Source organism: Raphanus sativus, unplaced genomic scaffold (genome assembly GCF_000801105.2).
Source record: "Raphanus sativus cultivar WK10039 unplaced genomic scaffold, ASM80110v3 Scaffold1197, whole genome shotgun sequence".
NCBI lineage: Eukaryota > Viridiplantae > Streptophyta > Magnoliopsida > Brassicales > Brassicaceae > Raphanus > Raphanus sativus.
In genome coordinates this window covers 6,395-24,225 of record NW_026616510.1, presented here as the reverse complement: position 1 = coordinate 24,225, position 17,831 = coordinate 6,395, and the positions used below count along the sequence as shown (strand labels likewise).

Genomic DNA, 17,831 nt, shown 5'->3' with positions numbered 1-17,831 from the left:
ACAGCCATAATACCTAGTTGGGTAAGTGTATTAAACATCTCTTGCTATTACGGAGTAATGTATAAAGAAAAAGTCAAATAATATCTTGTTGTTGGAAAGGTCAAACACATAATTAATATCTCATTTAAATAAAAGCATCGTCGGATCATCATATATATATACAAAACGAGACGGTGTCTATCTAGATATCTGGGGTAGTTGACGACATAAGCGGATAACGGGTACGCTTCTCCCTTAAAAAAGGATTCACCTTTCCGATTCAATCCCAGCCTCGACCACTCTTCGTGAACTAGGGTTTCTTCCCCATGGATTCTACTACTTCTCTCGTCGTCAAGGTTTACAATCCTCTTCTTTTTTTTTTCTATTTGTAACGGTAGCTGCCACCGGTGATCATGCGGCTATCGTGTCGATTTTGTTTCGGAATTTGATTTCGCCATGGATCGAACCGTGTACCTGTCGTGAATGAAATTGAACCGGAGTTCTATATCTATGTAGCTGCTAGAAGCATACACACTTAAGGATGTTTTAAATTTAGATTTTATCGTATCCTCAATCATAAGTTAGGGTTGCTAACTACTAGTATCAAGAGGTTTCTTAATCGTGATTGCTAAGCTTGTTTGAACTTGTTTTATTATTTCAATCGTGATTGCTAAACTTGTGTTATTGGTCAGTGTCTTAAGGAAAACTTGTTAGAGAAACATATTGATGTTTTGTTTGTTTGTTTGTGCTCTTTAAGTGTTTTTAAGGTATTGCCATCACATCTGTTATTTAAGGGGTAACTTAAGTTTGTTTGTGATTATTGTTGCAGGTGAGCTATGGAGGTGTGCTTAGGCGCTTCAGGGTGCCTGTCAAAGCTAATGGACAGCTTGATCTTGACATGGCTGCTCTCAAAGGAAAGATCGCTGCTCTGTTTAACCTCCCTGTTGATGTTGATTTCCCTCTGACTTACTCTGATGAAGATGCCGATGTCGTGGCTCTGGTCGATGACAATGACTTGTCTGATGTCACGAACCAGCGCCTCAAGTTTTTGAAGATTCATGTGCAGTCCAACACTAGCTCTATTGCTCCAGAGAGTGGTGGGAGTCCGACAGCTTCGGCCATGCCTAATAGCCTTAACCCTGTTTCCAAAATCCGGAAGGGTATCAATGATGTTCTGACGGCTGTACCTAACCCCACGCGTGAAACCGTATCCAAGGTGTATATTGACCTTGCATCTAAAGCGGTATCTTCTAGCCCTGTTGTTGGTGAGCTCTTTGATTGCATCTCCAAGCTAGGGAAACTCTCTGGTCCTCAGGAAGGTGGTCTACTCTCACCTGTTGTTATTCCCCGTTGTTCCCTGAGCAGGGAGGTTCCTTCCTTTGGCGAAAAGAAGGATATCTCCCAAACCGGGAAAAAACCTGCTGATCTGAATGAACCAACCTGCTTTGCTGTTTCAAAGACTTCTGGTCCTGTACCAATCTCCTCTGGACTGGGTGCTAGTTTCAACGAGTGTCCCTTCAGTGGTAGTAAAGTGAATGAATCAAGTCCAAATCCTGCGAACTTCAAAAAGCATGCCCGGCGTGTCTGTCACTCGAAAAAGAGCAGCAGTGGTGATTACTGGACCTCACTGGGTATCTTCCATAAAGGCATCCGCTGTGATGGATGTGGGGTTCTTCCAATAACCGGGCCTAGGTTTAAGTCTAAAGTGTAAGGAGACCCTTTACTTAGCAAGTGTAGAAACTATAGATAGGCATCTTAGAAATCCATTTTTACTTATTTGTTACTTTGGTGAATATTTTGCAGCAAAGAAGACTATGATCTTTGCACCATCTGCTTTTCGGTGATGGGTAACGAAGGGGATTACACAAGGATGGATAAGCCAGACTCAGTTCAACATTCGCATCCCTTTAGAGGACAACTTACCCCAGTATTGCTCTTTCTTCTATATTTAAGATTCCTTTTTTCTTTCTGTGCCGTCTCTTTCTGTAGTGTAGCTATATGGAAATCTTACCTTTCTTTTTTTCTCCCATATAGATATCGAACCCGTGGGTGGGCCATGTGCCGCAACCACAACATGGAGGTTTACACTTCAGGTGCACTCGGCCTAAACTCGACAGTCGCTTTGTGCTTGATGTGAATGTACTTGATGGAACAGTTTTTGCTCCTACTGCTCAATTCACCAAGGTTTGGAAAATGAGGAACAATGGCTCGCTGGTGTGGCCGCATGGCACACGAATAGTCTGGATCGGTGGGGACAAACTCAGCAGCTCATTGTCAGTTGATTTACAGGTTAGAAACTATCTTCGTAGTTTTGCCACTTCTTTAAGTTCCCCACTTGCAGATCAACTGTTGCTGTTTGAATTGCTCGCAGTTTGGCTTTAGTTAGCTTTTTCTCTGCACAAACTGGCAATATTTTTTCTTACTAGTTGTTTATTGGTCTCAAAATCGTTGCAGATTCCAGTAGAGGGTTCGCCAATCGACAGTGAGCTTGACGTGAAAGTTGATTTTGTTGCACCAGAGTTACCTGGTCGATACATTTCTTATTGGAGGATGGCTTCCTCTAGTGGAGCTAAGTTTGGGCAACGTGTTTGGGTGTTGATACATGTACTTACTTGAACTTTACTGATCTGTCCGTTGAGTTATCATTTTTCTTTATCAAAATGTTTTTGATATTTTTTTTTGTTGTTGGTCGCGTTGTTAGGTTGATGCATCCTTGAAGGGTTCTGTTGTGAATGAGTTTCAAGGACTGAACTTGAATGTCTCCCCTGATGAAGAATCTACAGGGATCAATGTGAATCACGAGCCAGCTCAAGCTGGCAGCTCCAGTGTTAACCCTGGGGCAGTGGAAGGTGCTGATCAAGAAGGAGAAGCAGCTGGATCGCAAATCCCAGAAAAAGATGACCTGCCGGTTGGGGAAGAAGTTGAGCCTGCTGATACTCTTACACCATCTTCATCTTCGTCATCATTCAACATGATCGAGTTCCCAAACATGCCTGCTGTTGAGGCCTTGGGTGGTGGTGGTGGTTCGTCATCTACAAAGGACATCCCTGTTGATCTTCAAAAGGATATTGAGGAGAACGACATGGAGATGGCCATGCTCAAGGAGCTGGAGGAAATGGGATTCAAAGAGATGGTTTTGAACAAGGAGGTCTTAAGGGAAAACGAGTACAACTTGGAGCAGTCTGTTGACGCTCTTTGTGGAGTTAGTGAGTGGGATCCTATCCTAGAGGAGCTTCAGGAAATGGTGAGTGTGTGCACTTTTGTATCTTAAAGATTCTCGAAACCAGATAAAAGGGGGTGTTATTGACAATGTGATTTATTTTTGCAGGGTTTCTGTGATGATGTGACGAACAAGAAGCTGCTGAAGAAGAATAATGGAAGCATTAAAGGCGTAGTGATGGACCTCCTTACTGGAGAGAAGGAGGCTTAATGTGTGGCTTTTGTTTCTGGGAACTTCTTATCTATCAGGTTAAACTAAGTTTTAGAAATAATAATGATACATCCTCTGGTTATCCTTGTTTGATGAATGATGGATTTTGTTTTCCGAAATAAATGTTTAAGATAATATCTTTCTTTCTTCTTTTTAATTTATTTCGAAGAGTGATTACGAGCCAAGACTTACTAACCATACATCACTAACCTTTCAAGTCTTGGTTCTAAACTAATTTGTAAGTCAAGGTAATGAAGGCGGGTTATGTGCTATAGTATAAGCATTAGTTCAGACAACAAAAAAATCATCAAAGGTGTTCAGACACAACAACAAAAATCATCAAAGAGTGTAAGAATCTCGTCTAAACAAAATGCAAAGCGATAAGAGAGACAGAGAGAGAGAAAACTGGCAGAAGAGATAATCTCAATCCTTAAAATCCACGCCTCGGACGCTCCTCCGCTACGTTCACTCTTATTGCTCTACCCTCCATGTTCTGCAAATGTAAACAAAGATAGATTAAGAGATCAACAATCACAACAAAATCTGCATTACCATCAATGACCACGTATGAGGAAGGTACCTGTCCATCAAGAGCAGCGATAGCGTCATTAAGTTCAGTCTCGTTAGACATTGTGACAAAACCAAACCCACGTGAGCGACCTGTCTCACGGTCATAAACCACACGAGCTTCCACAACTTTACCATGCTCACTGAAAACTTGTTCTAGACGACCGTTGTCCACATCCCACGGTAGGTTTCCCACATAGACTCTGAACGCAGGTTCATACACCCGAGGTTGGCGTTCTGGACGTGATCCTCTCGGTGCTGCCTTGTTTACTGTCAGAAGCCTTCCGTTCAGATCCTGACAAAACAACACAAATGCTCAGTAACCTTCCCACAAACAGAGCCCCAAAACTCAACTCTGTTTCCAAAAATGTCTCAGACAGAACATGTTCATGGAAATGCAACAAAATGGCAGTAAACATAGTATATAAACTTACATAACGGTTGAACTTCTCAACAGCAGTCTCAGCTTCTTCCACGGTACTCATTGTCACGAAACCAAACCCACGACTCTGGTCTGTCTCCCTATTGTAGATAACCTTCATCCACAAGAATCCAAACAACACTTTAGGATGATATAAACAAACGTTATGACGTCAACAACATACAATGTCAATAGATACAATTCAATCCACAATCACTTAAAAAGCCAATAACTTTATTTATCTCAACCACTTAAGCAACACAACACAAGAAGGAAGCAGCAAAAGTCAATACTAACCTCAGCGATTTCAACAGTGCCGGCTTGCTCAAAGAGCATAGCCAAGGCTTGACTGTCAACATCGTAAGCCAAGTTTCCGACGAAGAGTTTCGCTTCCTCCGGCGGCTCCGGGAAGTCACCTCCTTCGCCGCCCACATCTCCCTCCGAGAACGTTGCCTCAGGCTCGTTCTCCTCGACGGCGACGGAAGCGCTCACGTCCCCACCTTCTTCCCCGTCCCAATCCGAAGTCTGAGCGACGAAGGAGACGAAAGGCGACTTCTTTAGGTTGGTTTTGGCTTTGAGAGATAGGGAGACGCGGGAGAAAGCGAGCGGGAGGTTGGTGAGGAGGGAGCAGCGAGGGTGGATAGTGGAGAGTGAAGGGTGGGGGAAGATGGTGGAAAAGGAAGAGGAAGAGTCCGCCATGGCTAAAGGCTTGAAGCTTGAGGTTACTATTGATGAAGCCATAGCAGAGGAAGTGTGGGAGAGAGAGATAGGGATAAGGAGGGGGACGCAGAGAAAAATGTTCGATACCGAAGTGAAATATCATTTTAAAGAAAAAAGGATTAAATATTTTGGAGAAAAAGATCTGATTGGGCTCAATATTGGGCCATACGATTCCAATGGGCTTGGTTTAGATAGTTTGGTTTTTTGAGTTTTTACATTCTGAAATAGAACATGACCACCAAAAGTCTAAAAGTGTTTGGAACAAAACCAGTCCAGTCCTTGAGACAGTATGTATGGTCTTCATACGATATAATCATATTCTTTTAAACGCTGAATTAATTCAAATTTAAAACAACCATAATCCGATTTATAAACCGTTTTTGAGTTTCAAATCTACCAGGTCTGGAATCATGGTAAAGAAGACATCAGTGTCAAAAAAATATTAACTTTGATGTTATATATGACAACAGAAAACAAGGGAAGACTATCTTTGTAAATTGTAAGTTTGTTTATATTCTTCATTACTGACTACATCACATCGTCACTAGTAACCACAAGATCTTTTTTCTTTCTTTTCTTTCTTTTCTTTCCTTAATGAATTAATATGTTGCACATGTGACATGTCATGGCTACGAAAAAGGTGTAATTCATTATATTGGTTAGTTATATGGAGAAAATGAATACATTGGTTAGTTATTTTAGTTGTTACAGAATTTAAAATATATCCACAATCAGTGAACAGTAGTCAAAACACGAATATAAGACCACTCCATCAAAAGTAGGGCTGCTGAGCCCCATGATTGCTTCAGTTTTCTTCCTTTTGAATTATTTTGTATTTAACCATAGTCTATGCATCGACCAGAGTGTAGAAAAGTCGTGGCTTTTGTCAGAAATTGATTGGTTTGAACAACTTTGACCCAAGAAGCTACCCATGTTAGAGAACATTCCAAACTTTCTGAGTTCTGAATGTGCATTGTAACTACAATTTCCATAAGGGCTGCTTGTGTTGTATCCATCATTGTAATAGACATTAATTTATGAGAAAATAAAAAAAACAGAATACACAAATTATATTATATTAATATGAAGATCAACACATCTGCACTTGTTACTACACTTTCAACCTAATAAAAGATACCTTAAAACAGAAAATCCTTAGATGGGTCCTAAAAGAGCAGTGAAGCCAGAGGTTGTTTTCTCCTCAACTTTACCCCAAAAAGAAGAAAAATCAATAGAGTAATTAAAGGTGGGTAATGAAAGTTATATAACTTAACCCCTTAATTGGTGGCTTTAATTGCCTTTTCTATATAATTTCTTTTTAATTTGCTAAAAATAAACTTAAGCAAGCCTCCACAATCAGCAACGGGAACCCTTGCGGCAATTCAATGCACCAGAACCAACCGTCAACGGTCCAACTAGAGAAGACGGTCTAGCCCCAAGACTCGAAGCCTTGGCGTAGCCAGAGGAGGATGAACCACCGGAAGGCGTAAAAAACGCACCATTTAATAATAAATCACCAGAGGATCTCCAGTTCCAACTCTTCCACTCACTCTCTGGGGCGTCCTCATGCTTAGTCACTTCTTTGCTAAATCTGATATCCGGGGCCAAAAATCTGTTCCCTTGACTATTGATTGTAGGGTCAGCACTTCCACCAATAGCATACATCTCCCAATGTGTATAGTCATTGTTCACCACATGGAAGTACCCATGTCTACACCTACACACATCAAACAAATGGTCCCAAATTTTAATCACATCAAAATTACATTAATTTACTAACAAAAATCTAACATTATTATATAAATTTTTTACCTTGGCATTCTTTGAACAAGACCTTCACCAAAGTGGTTAAAAGCAATGGTGATTTGCATGTTCTTGTCACGAGTGTAAGAGTCACTATGGCCAAGCAACATGACCTTGTCATGATGCGTCATGTAATTGTTAGACAGAGTAATAGCCGTGGAGCCCATAATGGCATCAATAAGCCCGTCTTCGCAGTTAGATAACGAACAATGGTCAACCCAAACATGACTCCCTCCAAAGATCGAGACACCGTCACCGTCCGATATCGTTCTCCATCCATAATGCCGTGGTGAGCTCCGCACCATAGCGTTCCCACCTGGCTTACAGTCATGGATATGGATCCCATGGATGATGATGTTTGTCACGTACTGGATCGTAATGCATGGCCCACCAGAGATGTGTACTGACGCTCCACGACCGTCTATGGTCTTGAAAGAGTTCATGATCAGCTCTTCTTTCAGCTGAATGGTCATGTCTCGTTGGAAAATGATCCATAGTGGCTCGTCTTGGACCACGGCGTGTCTTAACGTTCCGGGTTTGGGTGTCACTGGGTCGTCGTTTCCTGAGTCTGTCACCACGTAGATACGACCGTCTCGGCCTCCTATAGCGTTCTTGCCGAACCCGATGGCACAGTCTGCGAGACGTTGACGGTTGGTCTCCCAGTGTGGGTCGCATCGCCAACAGTCGTCGATAGGGTTACCAGTGGTGCATGAGAGGTAACCTAACTTCCTTCTTCCAGCAACCGACGCATTAATGCTCCTGCAAGAGTTTACAACCAAGAATATTATTATTACATGAGAAGTCGTTGTTGGTTCAAGTAAAATGTGTAAGAAGAATATAAAAGACAGAAGATTCGTACTTGTGAACTTCATCGACAACAGCTTCAGGGTCTGGTACTGGTGAAGATAAGATGAACGGAGCATAGAGAAGAAAGGAGACTATGGAGATAAAGAGCTTCTTCGTCTGCATTTTTCTTTCTTTTTCCTTCTCTTGGCTTCAAGTAAGAGAAGAGGGAAACGCAGATGGAGGAAAGAAGGTTTGAGTGGGAATGGAGAGAAGATGAAACTTTGAGAGTTTATATAATAAACGATGTAGAGGAGCTCCACACTATTTGTTATTGGACTTTTCGGTTTAGGTCCCACTCTTTTATATCTCCTTTAGTAAAGAATTATATAATAATAAATCTTTATGATGAACCAATAGAATGCTTCACCGTTACATTTGTTGACATTAAACAAAAGCCTCTAATCAAATTTCAGGTAAAAAAAGGTTATACTTTTCAAATAGTTCCACTTAGTCTGTTTAGCCGAATAAAAACAACAGGAAGTTGGTTTTGAGGTAATGATTAAGGATCCAAACTTAGTTCTTGTTGATAGCATATATTCATTTTAGAGAACGTCAAACCAACAACAACAAAAGGTTCTATAATTTTTTTTTATCAATTCATAGCAGTTTCACTCGAAAATAATTTAACAAAAAACTGGAGATGTTATGTAAATCACAACCTATTATATGCAAATAAAAACATGTAATAGAAATTGCTTACAGATTACTAGTTTCTTTTCGTTCGTCATGCTTTACTTTTGCATTTCTTCAGACTTTACATCTTATGTTTCAGGATATATAGTTGCATATATTGCAACAAAGTATAAACTAAAATACATTAGAAAGTGTCCGTATCAGAACCGTTAGCCTTTATTATTCTGAGAGCTGACTCTCCAACCATATACTATAAGCACATGTTAGGGGAGATTTCAACGAAAATCAAAGATAAACCGACAGAACAGAACATGTCAAAGTAATCGAGTACCCAAACATAAATGGTAAACATAAAAATAGAACGAGATGATGAAAAAGAAAAAGAAAATTGAAAAATTTGCTAATCAAACTGTAAGCCATGTAGTTTTAGGGTTATGTAATTGTTATATTATAGTTTTCATTTCTCTCTAATTTAAGCTCATTATCTTCAAAAAAAAAAAAAATTAAGCTCATGTGCTCAATTGGAGTTTTTAGTCTTCCTATTTCATTATTGACTAGTTATTGCTCAAATCTTCAAATATAGAGGTTAGATTCAGCCATTTTCTTCATGATTGTTGTTGGTGAAAATGACGTGAAAACAGTAATATTTTTGTTTGGTTTCACCATATTACTTTTCCACTTCTTAATGCACCAATCACGGCAGGGGATTTAAAACCGAATCTATGCTCTTAAAGTCATTAGTTAATATTCGTAATGATAGGTTTTCGTGAAAAGCATTAGAGATGTAAAGAGGAAGTAAAAGTGGGACATGTAATGTCTCGTGATTTGCAGGTTTTACGGGACTCCATTTGTAATTGTAGGTTGTTTTGACAGTTTAAGCATGATCGTCTTTGGACAAACTTAATCAAATGATACGTTTTTTTTTAAACTAAAAACGTGAATGAGTATTATAAAAATAAAAAGTACAATAATTTTACCAAAAAAAAAAAAAGTAAAATCATAATAATGTCAAATTTCGGATCAAAACAACATGCATAGTTATTCAAAAGCAGAGTTCTATAAGTGATACATAACTGATTTTGCCATTTTGGTAAAGAATCGGTTTAGGTGTCTCCCAAACGTTCACCTAAGCATTAATCATCTATAAACACTTAATCACCGCTTAACAAAGCTTTTTAACATGGTTCAAAACACAAATTAATCAAATATAAAAGTGAGTTACAATATAAGTATATAACAAAAAGGAACTGATGAGGAGTGGGAATCAATCAAGGATAGGCTCAAGATATCTTCACCTTCACTCCACCAAGTAAATCTGACAACGACACTGAAGATTTGAGTAACCACAGCACATGCATCCCAAAGACTTATTATAGTCTCTAAAGGGAAAGCAGACAACTCTTACATGCATGCAAGCGACATATCATTCTTTTTTTTCTTTTTGTTTATTTTTTTATTTTTGTTTGTCCGTAAAGTTCGCCGATAATTTGCACATAAGCATATTCATAATTTTATGGCATCCACTCACAGATATAGTACGTTGTACATATCATGTTATCCTATATCTAGTTTATTGTGGACCCAAATGTTCACTTGTGTTCAAAGGAATCTTGAGCATGCATCCATGTGGTTGTTTTTTGCACTTTTATAGGCTCTTGTAATTCTAATAGTAACGTGTGTTTTCTCTTAATTGAATGTAATAGTTGGATAGTTTCTGGGTCACTGGACACTTGCTGCCTTGATTGTACTTCGTTTGCAGAGAAAAAAAGAAAAAGATCAACTCTGTTCTGAGTTTGTGTTCCTAATCTCTTGAGTATAGCCTCCTCAAAGAACTAAATCTACGCTTCTGCTTCCTACCTGAAATGTTGTTTACCTTCCATTACAAAACAGCTTTTGGTAAACAATACTAAAAACACTACAAAAGAGTCAGTTGTTCATTGTATTAAACCTGGTGAGAGTCTTCCAGCTGAAATCAAAGCCTCTTCTGCAATAGGCTTCCACTGTTGAGCACACGAGTAGTTAAGCCCAATCCCTACGCTGAGTCCTCTTAACAAAATCACCGTGCGAAGAACAGAGAATAGTTCCTCTGGAAATCCCTACCCACAACAAACAAACAAACACAGTTAATTTTTTTTTTTGCAGTATATCCAAACACACTTGCACAACTGGTTGTGCTATTACCTCAACGGATATCTTTTTGATGGAAGAGTCTTCTGAGAAAGGTTGCAGAACTGTTACACCGGGAGGCATCTTTGTATCGAACATTGTTTTTGCTAACTGGAGAAGTTCTGGCTCCTCATTCTCACACTTGGCAAATGTAACTATACCGAGTTCCCTGAATATTCACCACGGAAACAATCAAGGGATCGATCTTATGCTATACTAATCTGACCAGGTGAATGTAACCAGCATAAGTTAACTTAAAAATAGGACAAACAATTGATTTTTGAATTACCTAAAGCTCTGTGATGCCAATGAGGCATTGTTATCAGCGATGGCAATGACCAAATTTGCATAACCAAGTCTCAGCTGGTCAGGTAGTTCCTTCACTTGACCATAATCCAGCAGTGCAACCTGACAACGAGTAGCAATATCACAACTCAAAATACATATTCGGCAACAAATCAAAACAATTAAGATGACTTGCCTCTGAGCCTTTGCAAATCAAGATATTCCCAGGATGTGGATCAGCATGAAAGAAACCACTCTTCAGAGTATCATTTGGCCATATGCTTTAGACAAACTGCTAAGTATATTTCTGTGGGAGCAAGAAAAAAAAAGTTAACATTTTCCAGTTACACATCATGACCAGGTCCAAATGCTAGCCAAGAAACATGAGATTAAAACAATCTTAGATAATGTAGGAGCTTACAGTTTTGCTGCCTCTGCCATCTTACCACGAGGATTTATCCCTCTTTTGGCCATCTCATCACCGAGTCTCAAGATCGGGATTCCATTAATGTAATCCATCACCAGAACCCTCCTGTGTGCATTATGGTTATCCTCTGATCAGCACTAATGTGTTAAAAGAACATAAACTTGAATGAAAAGAGACTTAATTGAAACAAAGACAACTTAAAAAAGCCTCTTGAGATGAGAGAAAGGCTTAATATAAGAAGAAGTACCTGGTCACCAAATGTGGCAACACCCTGGGAACCAGAACATGACTCTTTCTGTTGTTATCATAAAGAAAACGACGGATCTTTTCCATTGCATTGGCCTCTCTTTTGAAGTCGAATTCATACCCAATCTTCAAAATGAAACACAAAAAAAGGAGTTCTAGTGACTTGAGGGGCAGTAAGATTCTCTAATCAGATTATCCTTACAACACAAGACAACATACCTGCTTCTCCATTTCCTTTGTAATGGAGAACAAGTCAAATTTGATATCTGTTTTCTGAATGTATAATGCAAATATTTGCAAGTTCCGTATGTCTGTCATCATCAGTTTCTCAACTCCAGGATGTTGAACCTAAACATGTTGGTTTCACATTCAGACACTAAGGAAAAATGCTAGGAAGCTTTTTCAGTTGTCTTCTGATTTATTCTCACCTTAACAACAACATCTCTCTTGTCTCCCTTGACTCTTGCACGATGAACCTAAACCAGAAGCAACAAAGATAAGGAGTGAACATGTATGTCTTGCTTAAAATGCTGTGATATACATCTTCTAGTACCTAAGCTATAGAAGCAGACCCAAGAGGCTTATCATCAAATGATTCAAATACTTCATCTATGCTTTTACTTAACTCTTTCTCCAGGACAAGTCGGATTGAATCAAATGGGGTAGCAGGAGCTTGATCACACAAAGTCACGAGCTATCTTACCCAAGCAGCTGGTGCTAGATCAGGTTTTCCTAGAATTTGTGCAACCTAAAAAATACTCATCAGAAGTAAATAATGTACATTGTTTCACAGCTAAGAAATCAAACCATATCACATATAAGATAAGAACCCCAATGTGGAAACGCCGCTGATCATCACAAAACTTAAGCAACAGTCCCAGCACACAAAACAAGAAAAAATGCCAAGTAAATAAGAACCTCACATTAGTACTCTACCTTAAGGAAGAAACCACCAAGGTCAGAGCACATATTATAAACTTTGTGAGCAGCAAGTTCATGCTGCGTCTCCCACATTTCCTCTTGCTTCTTCACATCCTTGACGAAGCTCACTCGAAGTTGAAATACCTAATTAAGAAACCACCACACTCATATGTTTCTTCGCCTCGTTTGCTGGATCTTCCAATATATCACCCTTTCAACAAAAAAAAAAGAAAAAAAGAAAGGTGGTCGGTTTCAGGGATCAGGAGAACATAAAATTAGGAACTGAAGCATGAGATAAACTGGATCATTTGTTTCCAAGAAGGGAATATATATATGTGAATTCTATATTACCTCATGACTAAGGTGCCAGAGGTTTCCTGTCCCGGCTGTAAATAGATTTCATTGTCACGGGGACAGGAACGTTATGCTTCTTGGCGTACTCAACAGCGTCTTCCCTGCCTTGGATTTCCCATTCTCTCCATGGTGCCACAACTTTAAGTTCAGGGTTCAACGAGAAGAAGGTGAGCTCTAACAGAACCTGGTCGGTCACTCATTCAATAGGTGATGTAAGAATCGATAAGCATGTTTTCTCCCGATATGACACTTCAGAAATAGCAAGACAATCCAAGTACTTCATTTAGACCAAAAAAAGAAGACAATCCAAGTACTTGCCTGGTCATCATTTCATTTGCCATGTGAAACGGCATCAGCTCCAACCTCTGCTGCTACATCCTAATCATTTAGAAGTTGTATTAGTGATAATAACAGGACGAGCCATGGAGGTACCAAGCAAGTCTTTTTGTTCATAGATGGGACCAGCTCTAAGACAAGCACCACTAGCCATAGTCTTTTGTTCCAAACCCTCCAACACTTTTATGCCTTTCATATCAAAGCATTTAGAGGTTAATCTTGATTCATAAGCATGCACGGAAGTACTCTATACCCAAAATGAAAAGATAGACGTTTTCACCTTGCAAGGAAAGGAACCCAAGTGGTTAATATCTGCAACTAACTAAACTGATGATGACTGGAGACAGCTTCTGGGTCCTGTTTAGCAAGAAATCCCCTTGCTTTATTGTTGCCTGGTAAAGTGCATTATTTGCATCTGGATGGTTTGTCTCCAAGACTCCTGCTACCTTGTCTATCTTGCAGTGAAGCTTCCCAGCAGAAATGAACCGGGAATGTGAGTAGAAGCACCAAAAACTGAGAGTACACCAACAACGGAGCTATTAATTATCACACAGACAAAAAAAGCAAACAAAATGCATACAATAAATAAGACAATTTAGTCCTTGTATTGTACTCACCTGATACCTCAAGCAGGGTTAAGAAGATCTCAGGTGCATCAACAACCTGTCCCAAATTAGTAAGCAATTTAGCATTTTAACACCAATAACAAAGCCAGAAAAGGTTATCACAACAAGCAAAATGCAGACACAAGTAAGACAATTCAGTAAGCATAATCTAGACACTGTCTTGTACTCACCAAATGCGGAGAAAACGCCTTGTACTGGCGCGTCAAGCTGAATTCAAGATCTCAGGTGCGTCAACAACCTGTCAAATTAGTAGCAATTAGCTTTTACTAAAAAAGATTCACATCCTCACATCCTCACAGGGTAACTTCAACAAAAACAAGGTTCATATCACTTTAATACCAAGTTAAAAGACTGAATGTTAACTCTTGCTAAACTCAGCAACACACAAAGCAGAGGACTGAGATGTCGACAAATACCTTTTGCATAAGAGAAACTGTATCCAGAGTGATGATGCTGGTCAGCACGGTGTAAAAAATGAAGGTCTCGTAGGGAAAGATCTCATAAGTGGTGAAGGTTGATATAGAATCGAGAAATAAGCTGGCAGCCTTTTTAAAATTTCTGGTGGACATGCAATACAAGCCTTCATAGACCTTTAGCCTGTTCTTCCTCTCCCAGTCACCGCCCTCTTCAAACAACCTAGCATGGGAAAACAGAACAACGGTTTCAATTGCACTATAGGGTAGTCATAAAGGATGTAACCAAAGAGCCTAATCTTCACTTACTTTTTCGCTTTGTCAATGCTCTTTGATACCAGATCAAAGTCCATGTAGAAAAACGCAACCTGCAAGGTGTAGGACAAAAGGTCCATTTTTTGCCCAAACAGCAACAGTTTTTCCTTCTGTGAGTTTTAGTTGCTCCAAAGCTTTCTCCTGGATTCACAAAGCAAAAATTTATTGGCCAATGAAGTCCTTTGAAGTGTGAAATGAATAACTTTTGACATGCTCAAGTACCTTATCACTAATCCTGATGAAATAAAGAGCTTTAGCAAGATGAACTTCACGGACTTCGCTTTCGCCCAAATTTTCTTCTGCGTCTGCAATCCTAAACAAAGCAGAGCTCTTCCTCGTTACTAGCCCTCATAGAGTCCAACAAGCTCTGATCCAATTCCAGCACAGAAGACGCAGCTAGGGTTTCGTACAAAGGAGACATACCTTATAAAATAACACAAACAAACCCAACATCAGGAACAGAAAACCCAATACAAATATCATAGAAATTTTTTTTTTTTTAATAAAAAAATCATAGAAAGTTTCAAACTTGAGTTCAGCGATTAGAGAAACAAAGCGTTTATTAGTACTGACGGAACCAGTGACGGAGGTTTAATACTGACGGAATTAATAACGGAATAACTACGGAGGCTTCGGTTCATTAATAACCCTCTATAATAACAGATTAATTAAAGTTAGTTAAGTTTCAAGAAGAAAAGATCCAAACTTTTCTCTCCCTCGCTTCTCCCTCTCTTGGTTTCTTCTCGCTTCTCCCTCGCTTGGTTTATCCTCGTCTTCCTTCTTCTTCCACAGTAGACAAAAGATGGCGGGAACTGAAATGTCAAGGGACGAGTGCGTCAAATTCCTAAGAGATAAAGGTTCCGAGTTCGTGGGACTCGACCACCTCGCTGAAGCCCTCTTTTGTTTCAGAAAGTCGCTAACTTTGAGGTATTTTTCAACAATTAGGGTTAAGATGGAAGCTTATATGTCGAAAAGGGTAAAGTAGATAGTTATGATCAATCTTGTTGGTTGTAGTGAAGAGGGTTTAGGAGATGATGCGATTCTCAGTGCAAGCATTAAGTTGGTATCTTGCTTAGTTGCAAAGCTGTACCTTGAGACCGAAAAAGATAAGAGAACTGTGATGATCGAGGAGGGTTTGATGATAATCAACCAGACGAAGAACTTGGGACGCACTTCGGTTGATTATGATTCAGTGGCTAAAATGTACTGCGCTCTTGGCGACTCTGCTTACATAAAGGGTAAAAAAGAACTATTTTATACATTATCTTCTGCTAATACATAGAAACTTTGTTATTTGTTATCTTGAAGACTGTGACTTTTGATTTGTTGTATAGGTGATGTGGATCTTTCTTTGAAGATTTACACCGAAGCTCTATTGTTTCTGGAAACCGACCCAGTGGCAGACCTAATGAGTAGGCCAGTACTTACAAAGCACCACGCTTTCATGTAAGTGTGTATTCTTTTTTTTGGTGAAATCTTTTCTTATGTCTTTTAGATGTTTCGTTGTTGACTGCACACTTGATTTACGCAGGAACTTTGCGATCTCGCTTTGTCTTGAGCATGCTAGTATGTACGCCGAAGCACAGAAACACTGCCAGACCTCTGTCGCCAAGTCTGGCGTTTTGCTGAATATGAAAGATACTGCTGAGGAGATTAAACTCTTGTACCTTGGTGGACTTGAGAAAATGGAGGTGCTGAAGTGGAAGGGTGCGGTACCAATGCCTCCCAAGCTCCATGTGGTAGTACACCCACAATTATCTCAGACGTTTCTAGCTAAGAAGGCGGCGCTTGAAGCTGCTTTACAGCAGTGACCAGGTAGTAAATATATGAGAGAAGACCAGATTTGTGTTTGTTTTGCGCAACTTTAAAATTCTGAAAGAGACTATTCATGCATATAGACTTTGTAGTTTGAACTTGAATCAGAGTTGTGTTGCAGTGGCTGTAAATAAATAAAATGTGAAGAGGGAGATTTTTTTATCGGTTGTCTTGTCTTATCAGTCAGTGATTCTTTGAGGTCCCACCTAAAAAACTTGTGTTGCAGTCTGACGTAATGCTTGAGGGTAACTCTGTATTGCTTAACAATCTTAGTAACACATCACTAACATAGGTTTTTATGTTCAAGTGGGAGATGATATGTCTACACATGCTTTATACTTCTCTCTGGAAATACTTTTACAAAGACTTGGGGATTTTTGTTCATGGTTTGGATCTCCTGATTTGGTTGAATCCACAATAGACTCCTCTCCAGCTTCTGCTTTACAGTAGAAGTCTACAACAATTGATATGTATACTAATTAAGGCAGCAAGTTGTCTATCTTGTGGTTAGGTATACTAACCACTACACAGCTGGTCATCACATTCTTTTACTTCCCACTCCCATTGGTTAGCGTAGCTGAGTATCTGCGGTTAGCGTAGCTGAGTATCTTCTGTTACAATCGAAGCAGAGACGCAACTATTCTGTCTTGATTATGTCACCAGATATCACAATTCTCACAATATGCAATTTTCTCAACTGTAACGACTTGGACTATTAATATTTTCAGATTCTATATACACAAAAGATCATAAAAATAATATCTTTAAATATATATATATATATATATATATATATATATATATATATATATATATAATTAACCCTTTAAATTTACAAAAAAAAAAAACATCTATACTATTAAAACAGAATGCTTTTTTTAGGTGCCCTTCTGCTTTAATAATATTTACAGTTTTTTGCCACTGTATTATTTTTAAGCTATGTTTTTAATTAAAATCAGTATTTTTGTAATTTTTTTTATTCAAACAGAAATATTTATGTGACAGCTATGTAATTCTTTTTATTTTCGTAATACATTTAAATCAATCGAATATACCCTAAATCCCTAATAATAGTGAACGACATCTTACCTGAAATCCCTAATAATACTAAACGACATCTATTTGGTTTGATTTTGTACCACTTTCAACCGTGGGTTGTCGAAGATTATACAGATGAAGCTTGATACAAATGCTTTGAAACTTCCATTCCTACGATTGGCAAAAATATGCTTGATGATTTTTCTATTCTATCCTCCACTGATATCCGGAACATCATATGTGAGTTTTATTTCTTTGATGAGATTCTTTGTGCTCATCCGCTAAGCAGTATGTGTTGGCAATATCCTAATTAATAAAATAATCTACATTTATTTTAATCCTAATCTATCTTATTAAAACAGAAACATTCTGTTGGACCTAACATTTATTTTGTAAGTTTTTAAATTAAATACACCTTTATACTTTATAGTTAAACCTACACTAAATCACTAATGTTCCTTTCTTTATACTACTATCCATGTTTCCAAAC

The 17,831-nt window shown here is 38.8% G+C and overlaps 4 protein-coding genes and 2 pseudogenes across 4 annotated transcripts; 2 read left to right on the top strand and 4 right to left on the bottom strand.

Annotated features, from left to right (window-relative positions):
- Window positions 1–171: 171 nt before the first annotated feature.
- LOC130503878 (protein NBR1 homolog) lies at window positions 172–3,561 on the top strand. Its single transcript, XM_056998448.1, has 7 exons — window positions 172–335; window positions 809–1,686; window positions 1,783–1,906; window positions 2,014–2,268; window positions 2,434–2,583; window positions 2,681–3,223; window positions 3,308–3,561. The coding sequence occupies exons 1-7, from the start codon at window positions 306–308 to the stop codon at window positions 3,407–3,409; spliced, it is 2,082 nt and encodes a 693-aa protein (XP_056854428.1). The 5' UTR covers window positions 172–305; the 3' UTR covers window positions 3,410–3,561.
- Window positions 3,562–3,658: 97 nt separating this feature from the next.
- On the bottom strand, window positions 3,659–5,213 carry LOC108822338 (31 kDa ribonucleoprotein, chloroplastic). The gene is made up of 4 exons (XM_018595384.2): window positions 4,695–5,213; window positions 4,411–4,512; window positions 3,990–4,271; window positions 3,659–3,902 (listed from the first exon to the last, which is right to left on the bottom strand). Exons 1-4 carry the CDS (start codon window positions 5,136–5,138, stop codon window positions 3,840–3,842), a joined length of 891 nt encoding a protein of 296 aa, XP_018450886.1. The 5' UTR covers window positions 5,139–5,213; the 3' UTR covers window positions 3,659–3,839.
- A 964-nt stretch (window positions 5,214–6,177) lies between these two features.
- LOC130503876 (probable pectate lyase 18) lies at window positions 6,178–7,990 on the bottom strand. The gene is made up of 3 exons (XM_056998447.1): window positions 7,780–7,990; window positions 6,930–7,679; window positions 6,178–6,834 (listed from the first exon to the last, which is right to left on the bottom strand). Exons 1-3 carry the CDS (start codon window positions 7,887–7,889, stop codon window positions 6,474–6,476), a joined length of 1,221 nt encoding a protein of 406 aa, XP_056854427.1. The 5' UTR covers window positions 7,890–7,990; the 3' UTR covers window positions 6,178–6,473.
- A 2,070-nt stretch (window positions 7,991–10,060) lies between these two features.
- Window positions 10,061–13,288, bottom strand: LOC108819884 (uncharacterized; annotated as a pseudogene).
- Window positions 13,120–15,035, bottom strand: LOC130503877 (26S proteasome non-ATPase regulatory subunit 6 homolog; annotated as a pseudogene).
- A 120-nt stretch (window positions 15,036–15,155) lies between these two features.
- On the top strand, window positions 15,156–16,497 carry LOC108821323 (uncharacterized). The gene is made up of 4 exons (XM_018594365.2): window positions 15,156–15,415; window positions 15,503–15,726; window positions 15,823–15,934; window positions 16,020–16,497. The coding sequence occupies exons 1-4, from the start codon at window positions 15,291–15,293 to the stop codon at window positions 16,297–16,299; spliced, it is 741 nt and encodes a 246-aa protein (XP_018449867.1). The 5' UTR covers window positions 15,156–15,290; the 3' UTR covers window positions 16,300–16,497.
- The last annotated feature ends 1,334 nt before the right edge of the window (window positions 16,498–17,831 follow it).

Bases quoted from the DNA above. Each gene is read 5' to 3' on its own strand.
- LOC130503878 (XM_056998448.1), top strand. From the start codon at position 306: ATGGATTCTACTACTTCTCTCGTCGTCAAG. The intron at 1,907-2,013 runs GTATTGCTCTTT...TCTCCCATATAG, and splicing joins TTAGAGGACAACTTACCCCA to ATATCGAACCCGTGGGTGGG. The intron at 2,269-2,433 runs GTTAGAAACTAT...AAATCGTTGCAG, and splicing joins CATTGTCAGTTGATTTACAG to ATTCCAGTAGAGGGTTCGCC.
- LOC108822338 (XM_018595384.2), bottom strand. From the start codon at position 5,138: ATGGCTTCATCAATAGTAACCTCAAGCTTCAAGCCTTTAGCCATGGCG. The intron at 4,513-4,694 runs GTTAGTATTGAC...TTGTGGATGAAG, and splicing joins GCACTGTTGAAATCGCTGAG to GTTATCTACAATAGGGAGAC. The intron at 4,272-4,410 runs GTAAGTTTATAT...TTGTTTTGTCAG, and splicing joins TTGAGAAGTTCAACCGTTAT to GATCTGAACGGAAGGCTTCT.
- LOC130503876 (XM_056998447.1), bottom strand. From the start codon at position 7,889: ATGCAGACGAAGAAGCTCTTTATCTCCATAGTCTCCTTTCTTCTCTAT. The intron at 7,680-7,779 runs GTACGAATCTTC...AAACTCTTGCAG, and splicing joins GTTGTCGATGAAGTTCACAA to GAGCATTAATGCGTCGGTTG. The intron at 6,835-6,929 runs GTAAAAAATTTA...TGATGTGTGTAG, and splicing joins CTTGTTCAAAGAATGCCAAG to GTGTAGACATGGGTACTTCC.
- LOC108821323 (XM_018594365.2), top strand. From the start codon at position 15,291: ATGGCGGGAACTGAAATGTCAAGGGACGAGTGCGTCAAATTCCTAAGA. The intron at 15,416-15,502 runs GTATTTTTCAAC...TGTTGGTTGTAG, and splicing joins AGAAAGTCGCTAACTTTGAG to TGAAGAGGGTTTAGGAGATG. The intron at 15,935-16,019 runs GTAAGTGTGTAT...TGATTTACGCAG, and splicing joins ACAAAGCACCACGCTTTCAT to GAACTTTGCGATCTCGCTTT.